Genomic DNA, 18,306 nt, shown 5'->3' with positions numbered 1-18,306 from the left:
TGCGTTTAGACTGTGACTGTACGGGAGCACTTTTTAAATTTTTTGTATTTTTTTTTTTAAATTGTATTCAAAATGAAATGACGATTATTAATGTTGTGGAGATCAATTGATTTATGATTTATGATTTATGATTGACATTTGATTTGCTCGGATATAACTAGATAGTAAAAATAATGAAAGTTACAGTATTTGTAATAATATATTTGAAAACGTTTAAAATTTCTCGAATATTTCATTACGGTACGGGAAGTTCCAACAATTTGTCTTAAGGCACGATGCCATACACAACTAGTTTTATTTATTTTTTTAGCAACAAGAGGCTGTCCGAGGTGGATCCCAACAAAATATTCCTCCACCAGAAATGCCTCCAAACGAGGGACTGGAAAAAGTATTTGAAACATTGCGCAGGACCTTACCTACATTATTCATACAACCCATGGACTATTCTATTTACAATCCAAATTTAATATTTGAAAATAATATAACGGGAAAGAGGACTGTGTAAGTAGAAAAAAACAGTTTCCATTCTTGCTTATTTGATAATTAATAATTAGAACTGTTGTGTGAATATTAGTATGTCACTTTAGATTTGTTTTTTTATTTCAGAGGCTTATATCATTACGTAAAACAAATTGCATTATTGAGAACTGTTGGTCATCTTAAATATGCCTATGTTAAATTCGAAGTGTTGAAAATCACATTACACAAAGAAGATAACACTGTTCGAGTCCGGTGGTCGGTTAGAGGAATTTCTGGTCTAAAGGTAATAATAATATTAATAATAATAATATTAATAATTAATATATAGTAATAATAATATATCAATCTACATTTCAGGTCATGTTCACATTTTGGAGGTATAAACTGTGGAAAATGCAGGAAATATTTAAAGATCAAGAAGCGTAAGTTTCTTACTAGATATATAAATATATATATATGTTATATATATATGTTTATATATTATTTATTATTTTCTTTTGCAGGTGGTACGATGGATTTTCTATATTTTATGTAGGAGAAGATGGCTTGATATACAAGCATATAGCTGATAAGGTATGAATCATGTAATAATCGTGTTTGAAGAACTTCATGTAATTAAAATTTACATTCATTCATTGACTGCTTGTATTTTTTTCACTTTTTCGCTGGCGATATAATCTCATTCTTTGAACAGCTGTAATATCTGTCTTGCCTAAAAAAATATTTAACTTCCCGAAGGAGAAGTTTATGTTTTCATCAAAAAATCCGATTCGTTAATTTTATGTTTTCTCGACGTTTCAAGCCATTCTGAATCGAATGAGACCAAATTTGGAAAAAGTATATGTGTGTGTGTGTGTGTGTGTGTGTATGTGTGTGTGTGTGTGAACAGATTTTTTGCCGTAAATCGACGTTTTCTCCAAAACGGCTGGACCGATTTCAAAAATTTAAAAGCCATTCGATATATCTCAATGAGGACTATCGTTTCTGAGTTTTGTGCGGCGATGGGCCGGGCCGTTTCTTTGTAAATTGCAGAAAAGTGAAAAATTTTTCGTTCACGTTTTAGCCCGCAATTCTGAATCTATCTTGAAAATTCAAAAACCGTTCGAAAGATATTGGTTGGGAATCGTGCTGATTAGTTTTTGGTAAAGATCGGCCGGGCCGTTTTCTTGTAATAAAGTTTTTAAAAAAAAAATTTCGACAATTTTTATGATTTTTTTTTTGACGGTAGATACCATAGTTTTCTAGGTCATACTAAAATATTACGGCCCTACGACAACTCGTTTAGCTTTAAAAATTCGTCAAAGTTTGCAAAAATTGGTTTCGTTTTTTTGACATTTGTCAAAATGAAATCTTTGATCGACGTTTTTCAAAAACGCCTGAACCGATTTCAGAAATTTAAAAGCCATTTGATGTATTTCGGTGAGGACTATCGTTTGTCAGTTTTGTGCGACGATCTGCCAAGCCGTTTCTTTATAATTTGAAAAAAAAGTGTTAAACTTTTCGTCCACATTTAAGCTCATCCTACCGAACCGATTTTAAAAAATCAAAAACTGTTCGAAAGATATTAGTTGGGAATAATACTGATTAGGTTTAGGTGAAAATCTACCGAGCCATTTTCTTGTAATTAGAAAAATTTAAGCCGATTGTCATGGAACTTTTTTTGGCGATATATACCATGGAACTTACTGAATTATTACGGCCTTACGACAAGTAGTTCAATTTTAAAAATTCCTCAAACTTTGCTAAACTTATTATCGTTTTTTTAAAGTAGGATTGATGAAGTATATTATTTACATATTTTTTTTTTGATTAAGTCGATTATTTACACATATCGGGAAGTTCATGTAACTTGCCTCAAGGCTAAATACCAAACCAACTAGTTTCGATTTTAATAACTTCAAAGATTTATAGAAACTACGAATAATATAGAAATAATTTCTAATCAATAAACTTGCGTTTAGTACAAGGCACAAATGTTTAATTTGTTTTATTATTTTCAAGGAACAGGGTAAAATATTCTTCTGGTTCAGGCATTTTTCATTAAATCAAGATTTGTACTAGGATGTAACCTTAAAATGTTTATTTATTATTTGATTTTTTCCCAGGTGATGCCAGATGAGCAGAAAGAGATCGCAGGAAAGCAGCCGCCCCCAGCAGTAGCAGCACCCATATAATAAACGAATTATAGATATTTTTATTAATTGTTTAATTTAAAAATGTAAATGTTTAATTTATATTATTTTAGTTTAGGAGTGTCCTGCAAAGACAGATCAGATCAGATCTTTGAATCTAATTCTTTGCAGTGCATTCGAATTTGTAATGTTTTGTTGCGAATTGCTTGTTTGCAACGAATCAATCAATCCAGTGATTGTTATTGTTGTTGTTTTATATGAATGAATATAAGAGAACTGTTGATGTCTATGTGTTGAAGTATATACATGCATCAGTAATGTGTAGAATTGTTGATTGAGATAATATATATATAATTTATTAATGCTGTTTGTAATGATTATTATTGAGTTTAAAACAAAACCGTGGACAGTAGTGGGAAAAATATTAAACAAATTTTGAAGTATTTATGTCAAATACTTTAAGTGTTGTAGTTATATGTACGTGTATAAGCATTGTTTGTTAGTTAAATATTTTCTTTACAAATTTTCTCTGAAAATAAAACTGCAAAATCTTAGTGACTGCCAACCAATGATGATAAAGCTATAGCGATGTCTGTATAAAATAAGTAATAATACAAAATATATAAAAAAAATTTGAAAGAGGAGTGTAATAAAGATAATAGCGATAATATAAAGATGCCTGTGCTAAATTATGTCGAAAATCATAGAGAAAATATGAAAAGGTGGTGCCAGCGTCTATTTATTTATAAAAATCTTTTTTCAATCTATTTTCAGGTGGTAAGATAATAATATTTTAGCAATGACTATATAAAATAAGTAACGATAAATAAAATTTAAAATATAATATGAAAGAGAAGAGTAATAAAGATAATATTTCTTTATTTGGATTATGCCAAAAAACATGAACACTTACAGGAAAACAAGGAAAATTTTAGGTAATTTTTATATATTTATAAAAATCTTTCTTTTTCAAGAAACAACAAAATTATTGAAGCAATGGCTTATAAAATAAATAATATATGCAAAGAAATATTGCAGAGGAGAGTAAAAAAAGATAATAGTAATAGAAAAATCATAAAAAAAAGATTCCTGTACTGGATTATGTCGAAAAACAAGAAAACTCACAAGAAAAAATAAAGGTAATCTATATATTTATTAAAATTTCACTTTTATAGGAAACAACAAAATTATTAAAGCGATATCCGTATAAAATAAATAATATATACAAATAAATAATGAAGGGGAGAGTAATAAAGGTAATAATAATAGTAAAATGATAAGAGAAAGATTCCTGTGTTAGATTATGCCGAAACTTACAAAAAAACAAGGAGAATTTAAGGTAATCTTTATATATTTATAAAAATCTTTCTTTTATAGGAAATAACAAAACTATTAAGGCGATAGCCGTATAAAATATATAATATATATAAATAATTTGAAGAGAATAATAAAGTTAATAGTAATAGTAAAACAGTAATAGAAACATTCCTGTGTTAGATTATGCCGAAAAAACATGAAAACTTACAGGAAAACAAGGAAAATTTAAGGTAATCAATATATTTATAAAAATCTTTTTTATTTATGTAATAACAAAACTATTAAAGCGAAGGCTTATAAAATAAATAATATATACAAAGAAATATTGCAGAGGAGAGTAAAAAAAGATAATAGCAATAGTAAAGCGATAAAGAAAGATTCCTGTGTTGGATTATGCCAAAAATATAAACACTTACAGAAAAACAAGAAAAATAAAGATAATCCCAATATATTTATAAAAATTTTTCCTTTTTATAAAATAAATAATACAGGAAAACAAAGAAAATTTAAGGTAAACTCTATGTATTTATAAAAATTTTACTTTTTTGAGAAACAACAAACAAAACTATTGAAGCGATAGCTGTATAAAATAAATAATCGATACAAATAATTTGAAGGGGGTAATAAACTTAATAGTAATAGTAAAGTCATAAAAGAAAGATTCCTGTACGGGATTATGCCGAAAAACATGAAAACTTACAAGTAAATGAGAAAAAATAATTCTATTTATTTATTAAAATCACTTATTTTCAAATAATAGCTGATAAGAGCAAAGTAATAAAAATGATGGTAACAGTAAAATGATAATAGAAAGATTAAATATTAATAAATTATAACAATATAGTACATATTTTATACTCTTTGAACATATTGTCAGTTGCACCAGATATGTAAAAATGAAATACTCACAGTAATTATTATTAAATACATTTTCCACAAACTCATTAATATTTTGATTAATAGCACTTTTTTAATTATAACATTATTGAAAATCAACTGTCATTTTATCCGATTTCAACTGTCAAAATCTCCATCGCCATCTGGCAACTCTGTTAATTGAACCAGATATGTGAAAATAAAATACTTAGAGTAAATTATACTAAATACTTATTGATAATAATATTTTGATTGATAGCATTTATTTAATTATTATATAAATTATTATAAATCAATTGTCATTTTTATCCAACTGTCAAAATCTCCATCACCATCTGGCAACACTGTTAGTTGTTCAAGACGGAAATATGACGTCGACTGCCAACTGATCGAGGTGACGTTCCAAAACAACATTTATTTTATCAAAAATTAATTTATTAACAATACTTTCACCACATTTTCAAAGGTAAATTCGTGTTACAAATAATCCACGTGAAAATTCAACCTATGCTATTGATTTCGCATTCGATAAACCATTATTAAAAGTGTAATAAATACAATTTGCAAGTTGAAATGTCATATTGATATTTGTCAGTGTTGTGTCAAAGGGCTAAAAAAAAGTATAAAATTAGTTTTATACACAGTTTTTTTTAAGTGTTTCATGTATTTTGTGGATTTTTTATCGGGTAGTTTGGTTCTAAAGTGGTAAATCATGAATTTTTCATGTTACACATAACCTTTAATCTAGCTGAGTCATTTGATCTCAGGGTCCTTTAATTGAACCACAAATAGTTTTGACGTTGTAAATCAAGGTTGATAGATATATTTTTAATTACTGTTTTTGTTATTTTAGAAATTAAAACGGCGCAAACATGTTCATCTGGGATTGGTTCACTGGTGTTTTGGGCTATTTAGGTAAATATGAATGGAAAATTTCACATAATAAAATTAACATATTTTTACATATTAAGTGTTGATAAATTTATTCCTGTAAGTCTTTATTGTTCAATTTTGTAAATAGTTATGTTTATTTTATATACACGATGCATTTTATAATGTTTTGCATAATTTTGTATCTGCACGATGGGAAATGAATTAGTAGTACATACTTCTTTCTTATGATGATTTTAGTTAATTTGGTTATTGACAATATTCTTAAACATCAACATTTGCATTAGAATGATTAATTCAAAACTCAAATCTTATAATGCTCATATTTATTAAGAAATATAAAAAACAGATTTTATAATTTATTTTATTATATTCTGAGGCAAACACAAATACCACTCAAACTCAATATCGAAACACTGACTTCTAAATAAATTTATATTAAATTATTCTAAAGCGTTGATAAAATTCATTCCCATAAGTCTTCATTGTTCAATTTTGTAAATTCTCATGTTTATTTTACATACACAATACATTTTATTAGATTTTGCACTTTTTTGTATCTAAACGATACACCAATAGAAATAAATTAGAGGTACAAATTTACCTATTTTGATAGTTTTAAATAGTTCAAAAATGATTTTAGTTAATTTAGTTAAACATCAACATTTGCATTTATGTCTGTATATAAAAAAATAACTGTATCTTCTAACTAAATTACCTATAAACAAGAATTAATTTAAAACTGGATACTTAACTAACCTAATTTAAAACACTCATATTTTTTAAGAATTATAAAATACAGATTTTATAGTTTAATATAGTTTAATTCATTAAATATTGTGACAAACACAAATACAACTCGAAACTCAATATCGAAACAGTTACCTATAAATAAATGTATTTTTTCTATTTATTATGTATGATTTTATTAAGATTTATGTAATTACATTTGAATCTCAACACTTTTCACATATATTTGTGCAAACTAATTTTTCTTCATACATTTTTTATATCAAAACAGTGACCTATACATAAATTTATATTTTACATTTATTACATATAATTTAATTTAAGACTTTTATATAATTACATTTGAATCTCAACACTTCTTACATATATCTGTAGAAACTGATTTTTTGTTTGATTTTATTCATACATATTTCTTTGAAACATTTTTTTCCACATATTTTTGCATCAACTTTGTCATTTTGAGAATAGGCTCTTTTAGTTTTGCTTATATATATATATATATATATATATATATATATATATTAATTTGGATTTTCTTTTCAGGTTTATGGAAAAAATCTGGCAAATTATTATTCCTTGGTTTGGATAATGCCGGCAAAACAACATTATTGCACATGTTAAAAGACGACAGATTAGCACAACATGTTCCAACGCTTCATCCTAGTAAGTCTTTACATATATAATAAAATTTATAACTTAATTACATTAAAAAAACCTTTTGATTATATTTTTTAGAACTTGAACAATATGACATAAAAATAAAATTTTAGATTAATACTAGTGAATTATTTGTTCCTCTAATAAATGAAGAAATTATCATTTAATGGCTTAAAGGCTTTTGGAACATTTTTATAAATTCTTCTTTTTTTTGGGAAATTTAAAGCACTGAAAATGCAACAAAATTTAGATCTATTTGTTGTAAAAATTTCTTCTTCTTTTACATTTTGAACTTGTAAGAGATATTAGATATAATAAATTAATTGTTCATTTTAATAAATGAAGAACTTATAGTTACTGTTCTAAATTCTCTCTTCTTTTTCCAAATCAAATTTTAATTTTATCAATGGTTTTAGTAATTTGAAGATTGCAATTAGCAAATTGAAAACACTAAAAGTTGAATAAAATTTAGAATTATTTATTTGTAATAATATTAAGAATAATATTAATAAGAAATATTTTTAACTAAAATTTTTTTCCTCTACATTTTGAATTTGTAAGAGATATTATATTATGTAAGAGGTTGCTAAAAGATAACACTGATATCATAGGTACTAGGGCTGATAAGAAAGGTTTTGAAATTAATTGATTTGTTGAATCATTTTTATAAATTTTTAGTTAACAATCGTATTGAATACATTAATGGATAATATACAAATATGCAAATCATCAGGCTGTTATATTATTATTAAACTAGTGGTGTATGGGCATCGTGCCTTAAGGCAAATTGCTGGAACTTCCCGTCCCGTAATGAATTATTCGAGAAATTTTAAACGTTTTCAAATAAATTATAACAAATACTGTAATTTTCATTATTTTTGCTAGCTTGTTATACCCGAGCAAATCAAATGCAAATCATAAATCAATTTATCTCCAGAACATTAACAATCGTCATTTCATTTTGAATTCAATTTCAAAAAAAAATAGTTGCCTAATTTACACAAAATTGAAAAAGTCTAAACGCATTTGCAAATAATTCTGTGCGACATTTTCACTTATACTGTGCTTAGCTTGGCGGCATTTTCACATTTTTCAAAAGTTTTCACAAAATTGGAAAAGTGCTCCAGTACATAAACAGTCTAAACGCACTTGCGTAAACATTTATACCAAAGTGGCGCTTAGACTGTGCTTAGCCTGGGTATTTTTTTGAATTTTTAATCCTAAATTACGAAAATATTTTATGGAAAACAAAAAAAAGATGAAATAATTTTTAATCCTCAAAAGCATATGTTTTGTCAATACAAGCAGAAAGAAGTTTTTTAGATCATTCAAATCGGGCGCTTAGTTCACTCAAAAACTGTCATTTTTTGCACATTTAACTCTGTATCTTTGAAATGGCTGGGCCTGTCTTTGCCAAAAAACTAATTACCCCTTCTCCCAATCATTACTAATTGAATTTTTTTTAAGATCATTCAAATCCGATACACCGTTCTCTCAAAAACTCGATTTGTATTTTCTGCACTCTTTGCTCCATATCTCCGTAACGGTTGGACCTGCCTTCACCAAAAACTAATCAGCACATCTTCCTATTAATAGGAATCGAATGTTTTTTAAACCATTGAAATCGGTTGAATCGTGCGCCCGAAAACGTGGACGAAAAAATGCGGACGTTCAAAACACACATACACACATCCATTTTTTCTGAGGTATGCCAAAATGTTCAGAAACCTTCAAAACGTTGAGAAATGCAAAAATTAATAAACTTTACGGGAAGTTAATTATCGGATTTTGATTCGTCATTCAGAAATTACTGAATTAATGCAAAAACGCGGTAATAATATATCAAAATCTTGAAACTTTAGGTGTGCCAATTCAATTTAAATAGATCAGTTTCATATTAGGTTCGCTTTTGCAAAGACCATTTAGGTACATTTATATGTAGCGTGATTTGCAGTGGGTAAACTATTCATATATTTTTCGTTAGCTGCTCTTGTTACTTATGCACCACATTATAGTTATTTTCGTACTAACTAGAAATATTTTTTATGGCAGAACGATGTTTGCCGGGTCACCTAGTATATATATACATATACATATATATATATATGTCAAAAAAATCCTTTATAAAAAAATTCAACAACCTTTATTCGAAAAAGACAAACGAATCCAAAATAAATATAAACCCTGATATCATCAATAAATGGGTAAAAAACATTTCCGATTTAGAAATCCCACCCAACGTTTTGAACATTTTAGCACTAGGTCCTAAATTTTCCATTCCACAACAAAAAAAATCGTTTAATTTTGTCAAAACACTTAGCTCTTTAGAATATAGTTTACGTAATTTAAAAGATATCAATGAAAAAAACCGCATTAAATCTATTTTTTGCAACCAACTTAATTCTTTTTTCAAATTCGACATTTCTAACATTCATCAACATAAAGAATTACTCAAGGACATCCACTTTTGCAAATCCTTTATCAAACAACACCCAGAAATTGTTGTTACCAGGGCAGACAAGGGTAACATCACTGTTATCATGAACAAAGTTGACTATATTTCCAAATCCATGACCCTCCTAGCTGATACAAACATTTACGAACCTTTAAATTCAGACCCCACCGACCTTATAAATCGGAATACTTTGAAATTCATTGATTCACTTATAGAAAACAAGCAAATTCCCCAAACCTCTCTCTCTACAATTAAAAACCTACAATCCCATTTCCCCAAAACTTTATTGTCTTCCCAAAATCCACAAAGACGGTTTTCCTCTTCGACCAATAGTTGCTGACTTAAATTCCCCTCTTTGCAAATTATCCAAATTCATTAGTTCAATTTTATCCAATATCACTCATGATTCTCCACATTTTGTAAAAAATTCTTTCGAGCTCATTCCCAATCTTAACTCCCTCATTGTACCATCTGATTTTTCCTTTATAAGTTTAGATGTGGTTTCCCTCTTTACTAACATTTCACCTGACCTTATTCTTTCTGCCATAGACCATAAATGGGTTGATATAAGTAAACACACAGAATTCAATTTTTCTTGGTTCCTTAAATGTATTAAATTCATTATTTCCAATACTTATTTTTCGTTCAACGACTGTTTTTTTAAACAAAAATTTGGCACTCCAATGGGTTCCAGTTTGAGTGCCCCACTTGCTGAACTTTGTATGCAGTTCCTAGAGAACTCTACACTTAATACCTTGTCTTATGTACCTCTTTTTTACAAACGTTACGTTGATGACATTTCAACTTGCATTCCTACTTATAACATAACCAATTTCCTAAACTCTTTTAATAATTTCGACACACACCTTTGTTTTACCTTAGAGACCCAACTCAACAACTCCATTAATTTTTTAGATATTACCCTTTTTATAAATAACGGCTCCATCACTACATGTTGGTATCAAAAATCCACTTGGTCTGGACGTTATTTAAACTACCATTCCTATCACCCCAAATCGACTAAGATTGCATCTATCATCAACTTACTAGACCATGCCATCCTTCTTTCTCATCCATCACATTGGGAAAAAAATATCAATTTGATATATTCTACCTTTCAAAATAATTCCTATCCACTACAACTTTTACGCTCAGTAATTAATAATAGATTACCTTTTCTTCGTAATAAATTCCGTACATCTTCCTCATTTACCTCCCATTCACAACAAAATAGCATCACTTCACAAACCCTTAACCCTGTTCCTGAAAATTCACTATCTCTCAATTCCTTCATCTCATTACCGTACATCGATTGCCTTTTCCACTCATGGAAAAAACTTTTTTCATCCGTTGGTCTGAAACTAGTGTGTTCGACTGGACACACTCTCACAGACTTATACACTAATTTAAAAACTCCTACCCCTATTTCCCGCACGTCAAACGTTGTATATGTCATTGATTGTAATGATTGTTCAAGTTGTTATGTTGGAGAAACTTCACAATTTCTCTCAAAAAGAATGCGCCAACACGAACTTAACAGTCTTAACAGGAAACAAAATAAAACCATGATCACCGAACATGTCTCCAACTTTAAACATTCTTTTAATTTCACCAATCCAAGAATTATTCATCGAGAAGCCAACACTTTACGCAGGAAGTTTGCTGAGAGTATTTTTATACAAATATTACCTACTATTAACAAACGTTTTGATTCGGCTTCTCTTTGCAATATTTACCGCGATGCTTCGAACAATTTTTTCAATATGCGCAATACTTCGTAACAATTCTTTTATGTAATATGTATGTATATATGTATATATGCGTTATATTTATGTATGTGTATATGTACATATATACATATTTATGTTTGTGGTTATACATGTTTGGGCATATATGTTGCATTTGTGAGTATATTTGGATTTTACATAGATGTTGTAATTGCATGTTTGCATGTGGTTGTTTATGTTAGTTATGTTTTGTGTATGTGTATGCATTTGTTACAATTATTGTGTTGCGTTATATATACATATATATGTTGTTTTTTAATTATTAATAACTTGTTTTTTTTTTAACTTTTATCTTTTTCAGTTAATATTTATACTTTTTCTTAATATAATTCTCTATTTCACAATTTTTTACATTGTTCTATCTTGGTTTTATTATGTTTCTATATTTTTATTTTGATCCACATATTTCATTTTGATCCAACTTTGTTCAACCGTCTGATTATGGATGACTTACATATTTAAAAAAATTTTCTATGTTCCTTGCGCATGATCGCTGGAAAATTCTTCATAACTGTAACCCTTCAAATTCTCTCTATCCCTTTCTCTCATCCAATGACGATACAGTTTCCACTATTTTCCGCTGCAAGCACGTAGGCCCACATTTTACTCTCGTTTACACATACGTAATTCTGTCTCCAAACTAACAAGATGTGTTTTTGGAATAACCTTTTTTACAATAAAACATATTATTTATTTTAATTTTTACAATTTTCAAAATTTTCATAACTTGATGTTTTTTCAATTTTTTATTTCATACTTATTTTTTCGTTTACATTTTTGTGTTGTTCTTTGTGTTATATTTTTTTAAAAAAATTTATTTGTATGGTGAGTTTCTTTACATATGTTTATTTTATGTTGTTTTTCATATATACTTTTCATATACATTGTTTCTACTTATTTTTGTCTGTAATTATGTATCTTTTATATTATTTTTTATATTGTTTTAATTTGTAACCCTGATATATTTATTTGTAGCACTGAAGATGGGTCAAATCTGGACCCGAAACGTATGTTCTCTTAATTAAAACATTTTGCATTAAAACTGTTTTTTTAATTATTGGATGGATGCCCAAGAAACAATTTTTATCATATTATTTCACCATCTGAAGAAAAACCTCTCGCTTTATATATATATATATATATATATATATATATATATATGTATGCATGTATTATATTATCATACTATTTTTTTCAACAGCTTCAGAAGAACTATCTATAGGAAACATGAGATTCACAACATTCGATCTCGGAGGTCATCCACAAGGTAATTCAAATCTGCATTCATTACAAATCATGTATAAATACACTAATTACTATCACTTCTCATCATATAAATCCATTTCTCATTCTATTTCAATTTATTAATCTCCAGCTCGACGTGTATGGAAGGACTACTTCCCGGCCGTGGATGCCATCGTGTTCCTGGTGGACGCCTGGGACAGAAACAGATTCCCCGAGAGTAAAAACGAATTGGATTCGTTATTGGGTGACGAAACGTTGTCGAATTGTCCAGTTCTAATATTGGGGAACAAAATCGACAAACCGAATGCAGCTAGTGAGGACGAACTCAGGGGCTACTTTGCCCTGTACCAGCAGACCACTGGCAAGGTAGGGGAGGAATTGACTCATAAAATATAGATTTTTTTTTTTTATGATACACCTATATTTATTTACATATATACATTATTTTTATATCTCAGTCTGACAGAGGTGCCTGGTATGAGAGATTATGAAAACAGTTTTCATATAATATATACATTTCATTTGATTATTTCATTAATATAATATCTATATATATAACTCTTCAGTCTTCTTTGTCTTCAATTTCCTTATAGTATTTCTTTATTAACTTCCCGTAGGGTAAGTTATTGTAATGGGCCGAAAATCGGAATTGAAAATTTTTACATTTCTCGACGTTTTGAAGGTTTCTGAACATTTTGGCATACCTCAGAAAAAATGGATGTGTGTGTGTGTGTGTGTGTGTGTATGTGTGTGTGTGTGTGTATGTATGTGTGGATACAAACTTCCAGTCACGTTTTAGGGCGCACGGATCAACCGATTTGAATGGTTCAAAAAACATTCGATTCCTATTGATAGGGAAAAGAGCTGATTAGTTTTTGGCAAAGGCAGGTCCAGCCGTTTCGGAGATACGGAGCAAAGAGTGCGGAAAATAGAAATCGAATTTTTGAGTGAACGGAGTATCCGATTTGAATGATCTAAAAAACATTCAATTAGTAATGATTGGGAGAAGTGTTTATTAGTTTTTGGCAAAGGCAGGCCCAGCCATTTCGAAGATACGGAGCTAAATATGTAAAAAATGGCAGTTTTTGAGAGAACTAAGCGTCCGATTTGAATGATTCAAAAAACTTTGTGCTTGTCTTAACAAAATAATTGATTTTGGAAAAAAAATTTTTGTTCCATTTTTTTTTTTTTTTTTTTTTTTTTTTAGTTTTTTGTTGATACAAATAATTTCAACTTTGCAATTCAGTTTATATAATTCTTATAAATATTAGACAATGTTACAATATTTATAATAATCTATTTGAAAACATTCAGTATTCCTCGAACATTTCGTTACGGTACGGGAAGTTCCAGCAATTTGCCTTAAGGCACGATGCCACCCACCCCACTAGTTTTTCTTTTAAAATTTTCGTTATCATTGGTCATCTTAATATAGAATGGCAATTTAATTCTATTGAAAATTAGTCCCGAACTCGAACAAAAAATGTAGTGATTTTTTCGAAATGAAATTTCTTTAGGCGCGATTAGGGTGTAAATCCGTACAAATGCAACGGAAATGCGTTACGCCAGAACTGTACGACATACGCTCTCGATGATATCATTTCTATACGGGTCGATTGTGATTAGTCGTCGTGTATGTGAATAGAGATCTGTCGTTGTATGCGTACCGGCATCAACAAGGAAATCGGCATAAATAAATAAACATTTTACTGTTACATCGTAGTACAAATCTTGATTTAATGTAAAATGCCTGAATCAGAAGAATATTTTATCCTGCTCCTTGAAAATAATAAAACAAATTAAACATTTGTGCCGTGTACTAAACGTGAGTTTATTGATTAGAAATTATTTTTATATTATTCGTAGTTTCTATAAATCTTTGAAGTTATTAAAATGAAAAATAAATTTTTGGGCAAGACAGATATTACAGATGTTCAAAGAATGAGATTATATCGCCAGCGAAAAAGTAAAAAAAATACAAGCAGTCAATGAATGTATGTTAATTTTAATTACATGAAGTTCTTTAAACACAATTATTACATGATGAGTGAAGTTGCGAAAACAATATTTATTCAGGCGTTGTTTAACATAAACGATAGGCTTTTTACATTTTTGGAAATCTAAATTTTTATTACATTTTTGAACATTTTTCTTGCTTATATTTTTGAGCATTTCTTTTCTAAATTTTCATTATATTTTTGGGCATTTTTTCTCTAAATGTTTATCATATTTTTTGGTATTTTTTCTCTAAATTGTTATATTTTAGGGCATTTTTTCAAGATATTAAATTTTTTATAAATTACGTTTCTGGGAGTTTTTCCTAAATTTTTCTTACGTTTTTAGACGTTTTTTTCTATCTACATTTTTGGGCATTTTTTCTCTAAATTGTTATTATATTTTAGAGCATTTTTTCTAGATATTACATTTTTTCTTAATTACATTTTTGGGTTTTTTTTCCAGGTTTTTCTAACGTTTTTAGACTTTTTTCTTATTTAAATTTTTGGACAATTTCTTCTAAATTTTTCCTACATTTTTCGACTTGTATTTAAATTTAAATTTAGATTAAATTCAAGATTAGAGTATTAAATTATATTGATAGTAATTTTTTTGGAATTAATTGGTTGATCCAAGATTAAATCATTTATTTTAAAAACAATCACTCATTGTTTATGTATTATTTTTACATATAAGAATGCAAATATTTTTATAATAGTGAATTGAGTTATTCAGCAAAGAGTTTGAATAAATAAAAACAATATATTGTCATATTTTCATAATAAACATTATTTTTTTAAAAAACAATGTTATTAGATACAGATGGACACTTATTACAAAATAATGTAAATTATAATCAAGGCCAAAAAACAAGAGTTTATGAAGTATAAGCGGGGTGGGTGAAAATACTTTACTGATATATTTTTACCCATTTTTGAATGTTACTAACTTTAAAGTCAATTTAGATGATACTGATAGAGTTAAAGATAATTTTTTTCAGGTTCAATTGATTTAGTTTTTAGTCGTTCGTTTTAGTATTTTGATAATTAGCAATATGTGAACTTCGGACAACTTTTTATATTTCATCAAACGACTTGAAATTTTTATTCCGAACACTTTAATTTGTTTACACCAATAAAAACTAGATAAAATTTACTAAAATCTAGTAAAAACTGTTGTATACACTTGTATATTTAAATTTTGAGTAATTCGTAGTCAAAACGCAGTTTTTATCAAATAACTTTTAATTTTCATTTCGTACATTATGATTTGCTTACATTAGTTAAAACTAGATAAATTTACTATAATCTGATAAAACCTATTATATACACATGGATATTAAAGTTTTGAATAATTCGTAGTTGAAATGCAGACTTTAGAATTTGCGTTTGCAGTATAAGGATTTAATGCATTTTTTTACTTTTCTTCAAGTAACTTTTAATTTTTTTTTCAGACGTTATAATTTATTTTCATCAGTAAAAACTAAATAAAATTTACTAAAATATAGTGAAAACTGTTATATACACTTTCATAATAAAATTCTGAATAATTCGTAGTTGAAACGCGGACTTCAGTATTTTAATAACTTGCATTATATGGGTTAAGTACATTTTTTTACTTTTCTATAATAACTTTTAATTTTCATTTTAATTTACATTATAATTTGTTTACGTTAGTAAAAACTAGATGAAACTTACTAAAATCTAGTAAAACCTGTTAAATACACTTCGATATTAAAATTTTGTATAATTTGTAGTTGAAACCTGAACTCTTTATTATTCCCATAATATCCCTTTAGTATTCTCATATATATGGATTTCGTACATTTTTTTTTAGTTTTTGTCGAATAACTTTTAATTTTCATTTCGGACGTTATAATTTGTTTACATCAGTAAAAACTAGATGAAATTTACTAACTGTTACTACTATAGGCATTTTTATATTTTAAATGTATTGTTCAAATTATCTGGGTAATTTAATATTTTTCTAAATATTTTTTTTTGATACAATTTCTTTGCTCAGATCCCAATTTTATTTATATTTATAGATATATACCATACAAATATTATATTATATTTTTCTTCAGGGTAAATTGCCAAGGTCTGAGATCCCCGGACGCCCCCTTGAGCTCTTCATGTGTTCCGTGCTGAAAAGGCAGGGCTACGGTGAAGGCTTCCGTTGGTTAGCTCAATACATCGACTGAAAATGGTGAAAATGATCCTTAAAATAATTTAAAAAAAAGAAATCACCCCAACAACGAGAACAACACACACACACATATATAATAAATACAAACATACATAGTGAGCTGCATTCCCAGTCCCGAGATTAAATAAATATACTGTGATGAATGACTGAAATTGAATTTAAAAGTCAACATTTGAAATAATCTTTGTGTGTCGGTGATTTTTTTATTTACTTAACAAATACAAGAAAAAAAGACAGTCACCCTTCTTAATTATGTAAGCGCCGGTTTAAATAACTAATTTAATTTAATTTAAAATTATCGAATGTGTGGTGTATAATAGTAAGTGTTAAGATTTTAAGTTCAACCCCCATTTTCTGTTTCGGTTTCCCGTATTTTAGCAAATTTTTTCTTTGGAATGTGCTAACCTCGAGGATTGTTATATATAAAATGTGATGTGTAATCATAATTTTATTGTAATTAAATTATTATCAAGGTGTTTGTAATTTTTTGTTTAGTTGTTATTTGTTTTTTTTTTATCTGCAGTCAACATGAAAAAATATTGAAGTATGAAAATTGAATAAAAAATTTCAAATACAACATTTTTGTATCATTGGGAGAGGAATTGAATACTTGTAAGCATAATTGAGGGAATTTTCAGTCAAAATATAATAATAAAATAGGTATACTATAGTAGTAGTTTAAGATTTCAAACTAGTTTTATTCAAAGTTTTTGTATTGAAGGGTATAAGATAGTTTGCATGAGATTTTAGTAAATTTTATCTAGTTTCTACTAAGCTAACTAAAAAAGAGTGCCCGGAACAAAATATTCGAGTTTTTTTTACAAAAATGTAGAAAAATGTCCCAAATTTGTATTATTAATTTGGTTTATGTGTTAGGCCGATTTGAAGCTAGTTTTATTCAAAGTTTTTATATTGAAGTGTATAAGACAGTTTATATGAAATGGTAGTGAATTTTATCTAGTTTCTGCTAAGCTAACTAAAAAAGAGTGCCCGGAACAAAATTTTTGTGTGTTATAAAAAAATGTAGAAAAATGGCTCAAAATTGTATTATTAATTTGCACTATGTGTTTGGCCAAGTTCAAACTAGTTTTGTGTAAAGTTTTTGTTTTGAAGTGTATAAGACAGTTTATATGAAATTTTAGTAAATTTTATCTAGTTTCTTCTAAGCAAACTAAAAAAGAGTGCCCGGAACAAAATTTTCAAGTTTTTTTATAAAAATGTAGAAAAATGACCCAAATTTGTATTATTAATTTGCACTATGTGTTGGGGCGAGTTCAAATTAGTTTTATTCAAAGATTTTATATTGAAGTTCATTGATCTATTTATAGAAAATCGAAGTAAATTTTATCTAGTTTCTGCTAAGCTAACTAAAAAAGAGTGTGTCCAAAGAAGTTTTTTAGCCATTTCAAAAATTGTATAAAAGTGTCCCGAATATTATACTGCAAACTATTAAAATGCATAATAAGGTGTTCAAACTAGATTTATAAAAAAATTTAGTATGCCAACTTATAAT

General features: G+C 27.7%; 2 protein-coding genes across 3 annotated transcripts in view; both read left to right on the top strand.

Moving 5' to 3' along the window:
- LOC113363402 (uncharacterized protein C6orf136 homolog) overlaps positions 1-2,735 on the top strand; it is a 7,068-nt gene extending 4,333 nt beyond the window's left edge. The window contains exons 3-7 of the mRNA XM_026605901.1: positions 311-501; positions 607-763; positions 838-902; positions 984-1,053; positions 2,586-2,735. Of these exons, the coding sequence (XP_026461686.1) occupies positions 311-501; positions 607-763; positions 838-902; positions 984-1,053; positions 2,586-2,654 (552 nt within the window). The 3' untranslated portion in view covers positions 2,655-2,735. The remainder of the gene's footprint in view (positions 1-310; positions 502-606; positions 764-837; positions 903-983; positions 1,054-2,585) is intronic.
- Positions 2,736-5,160: 2,425 nt separating this feature from the next.
- Positions 5,161-17,017, top strand: LOC113374034 (GTP-binding protein SAR1b). 2 transcript variants are annotated; one of them, XM_026614290.1, is made up of 6 exons: positions 5,161-5,271; positions 5,659-5,720; positions 6,990-7,109; positions 12,547-12,612; positions 12,721-12,956; positions 16,672-17,017. In XM_026614290.1, exons 2-6 carry the CDS (start codon positions 5,678-5,680, stop codon positions 16,786-16,788), a joined length of 582 nt encoding a protein of 193 aa, XP_026470075.1. In that variant the 5' UTR covers positions 5,161-5,271; positions 5,659-5,677; the 3' UTR covers positions 16,789-17,017. The 2 variants fall into 2 exon arrangements, with proteins under 2 accessions (XP_026470075.1, XP_026470078.1); XM_026614293.1 differs by having other exon boundaries at positions 5,181-5,199.
- Positions 17,018-18,306: the final 1,289 nt, after the last annotated feature.

The sequence above is a fragment of the Ctenocephalides felis genome, unplaced genomic scaffold (assembly GCF_003426905.1).
Source record: "Ctenocephalides felis isolate EL2017-DRISC unplaced genomic scaffold, ASM342690v1 CF-g0.4_SCAFFOLD_00845, whole genome shotgun sequence".
Lineage (NCBI taxonomy): Eukaryota > Metazoa > Arthropoda > Insecta > Siphonaptera > Pulicidae > Ctenocephalides > Ctenocephalides felis.
Note: the sequence above shows the minus strand (reverse complement) of the source record. Positions and strands in the feature narration are given on the sequence as shown.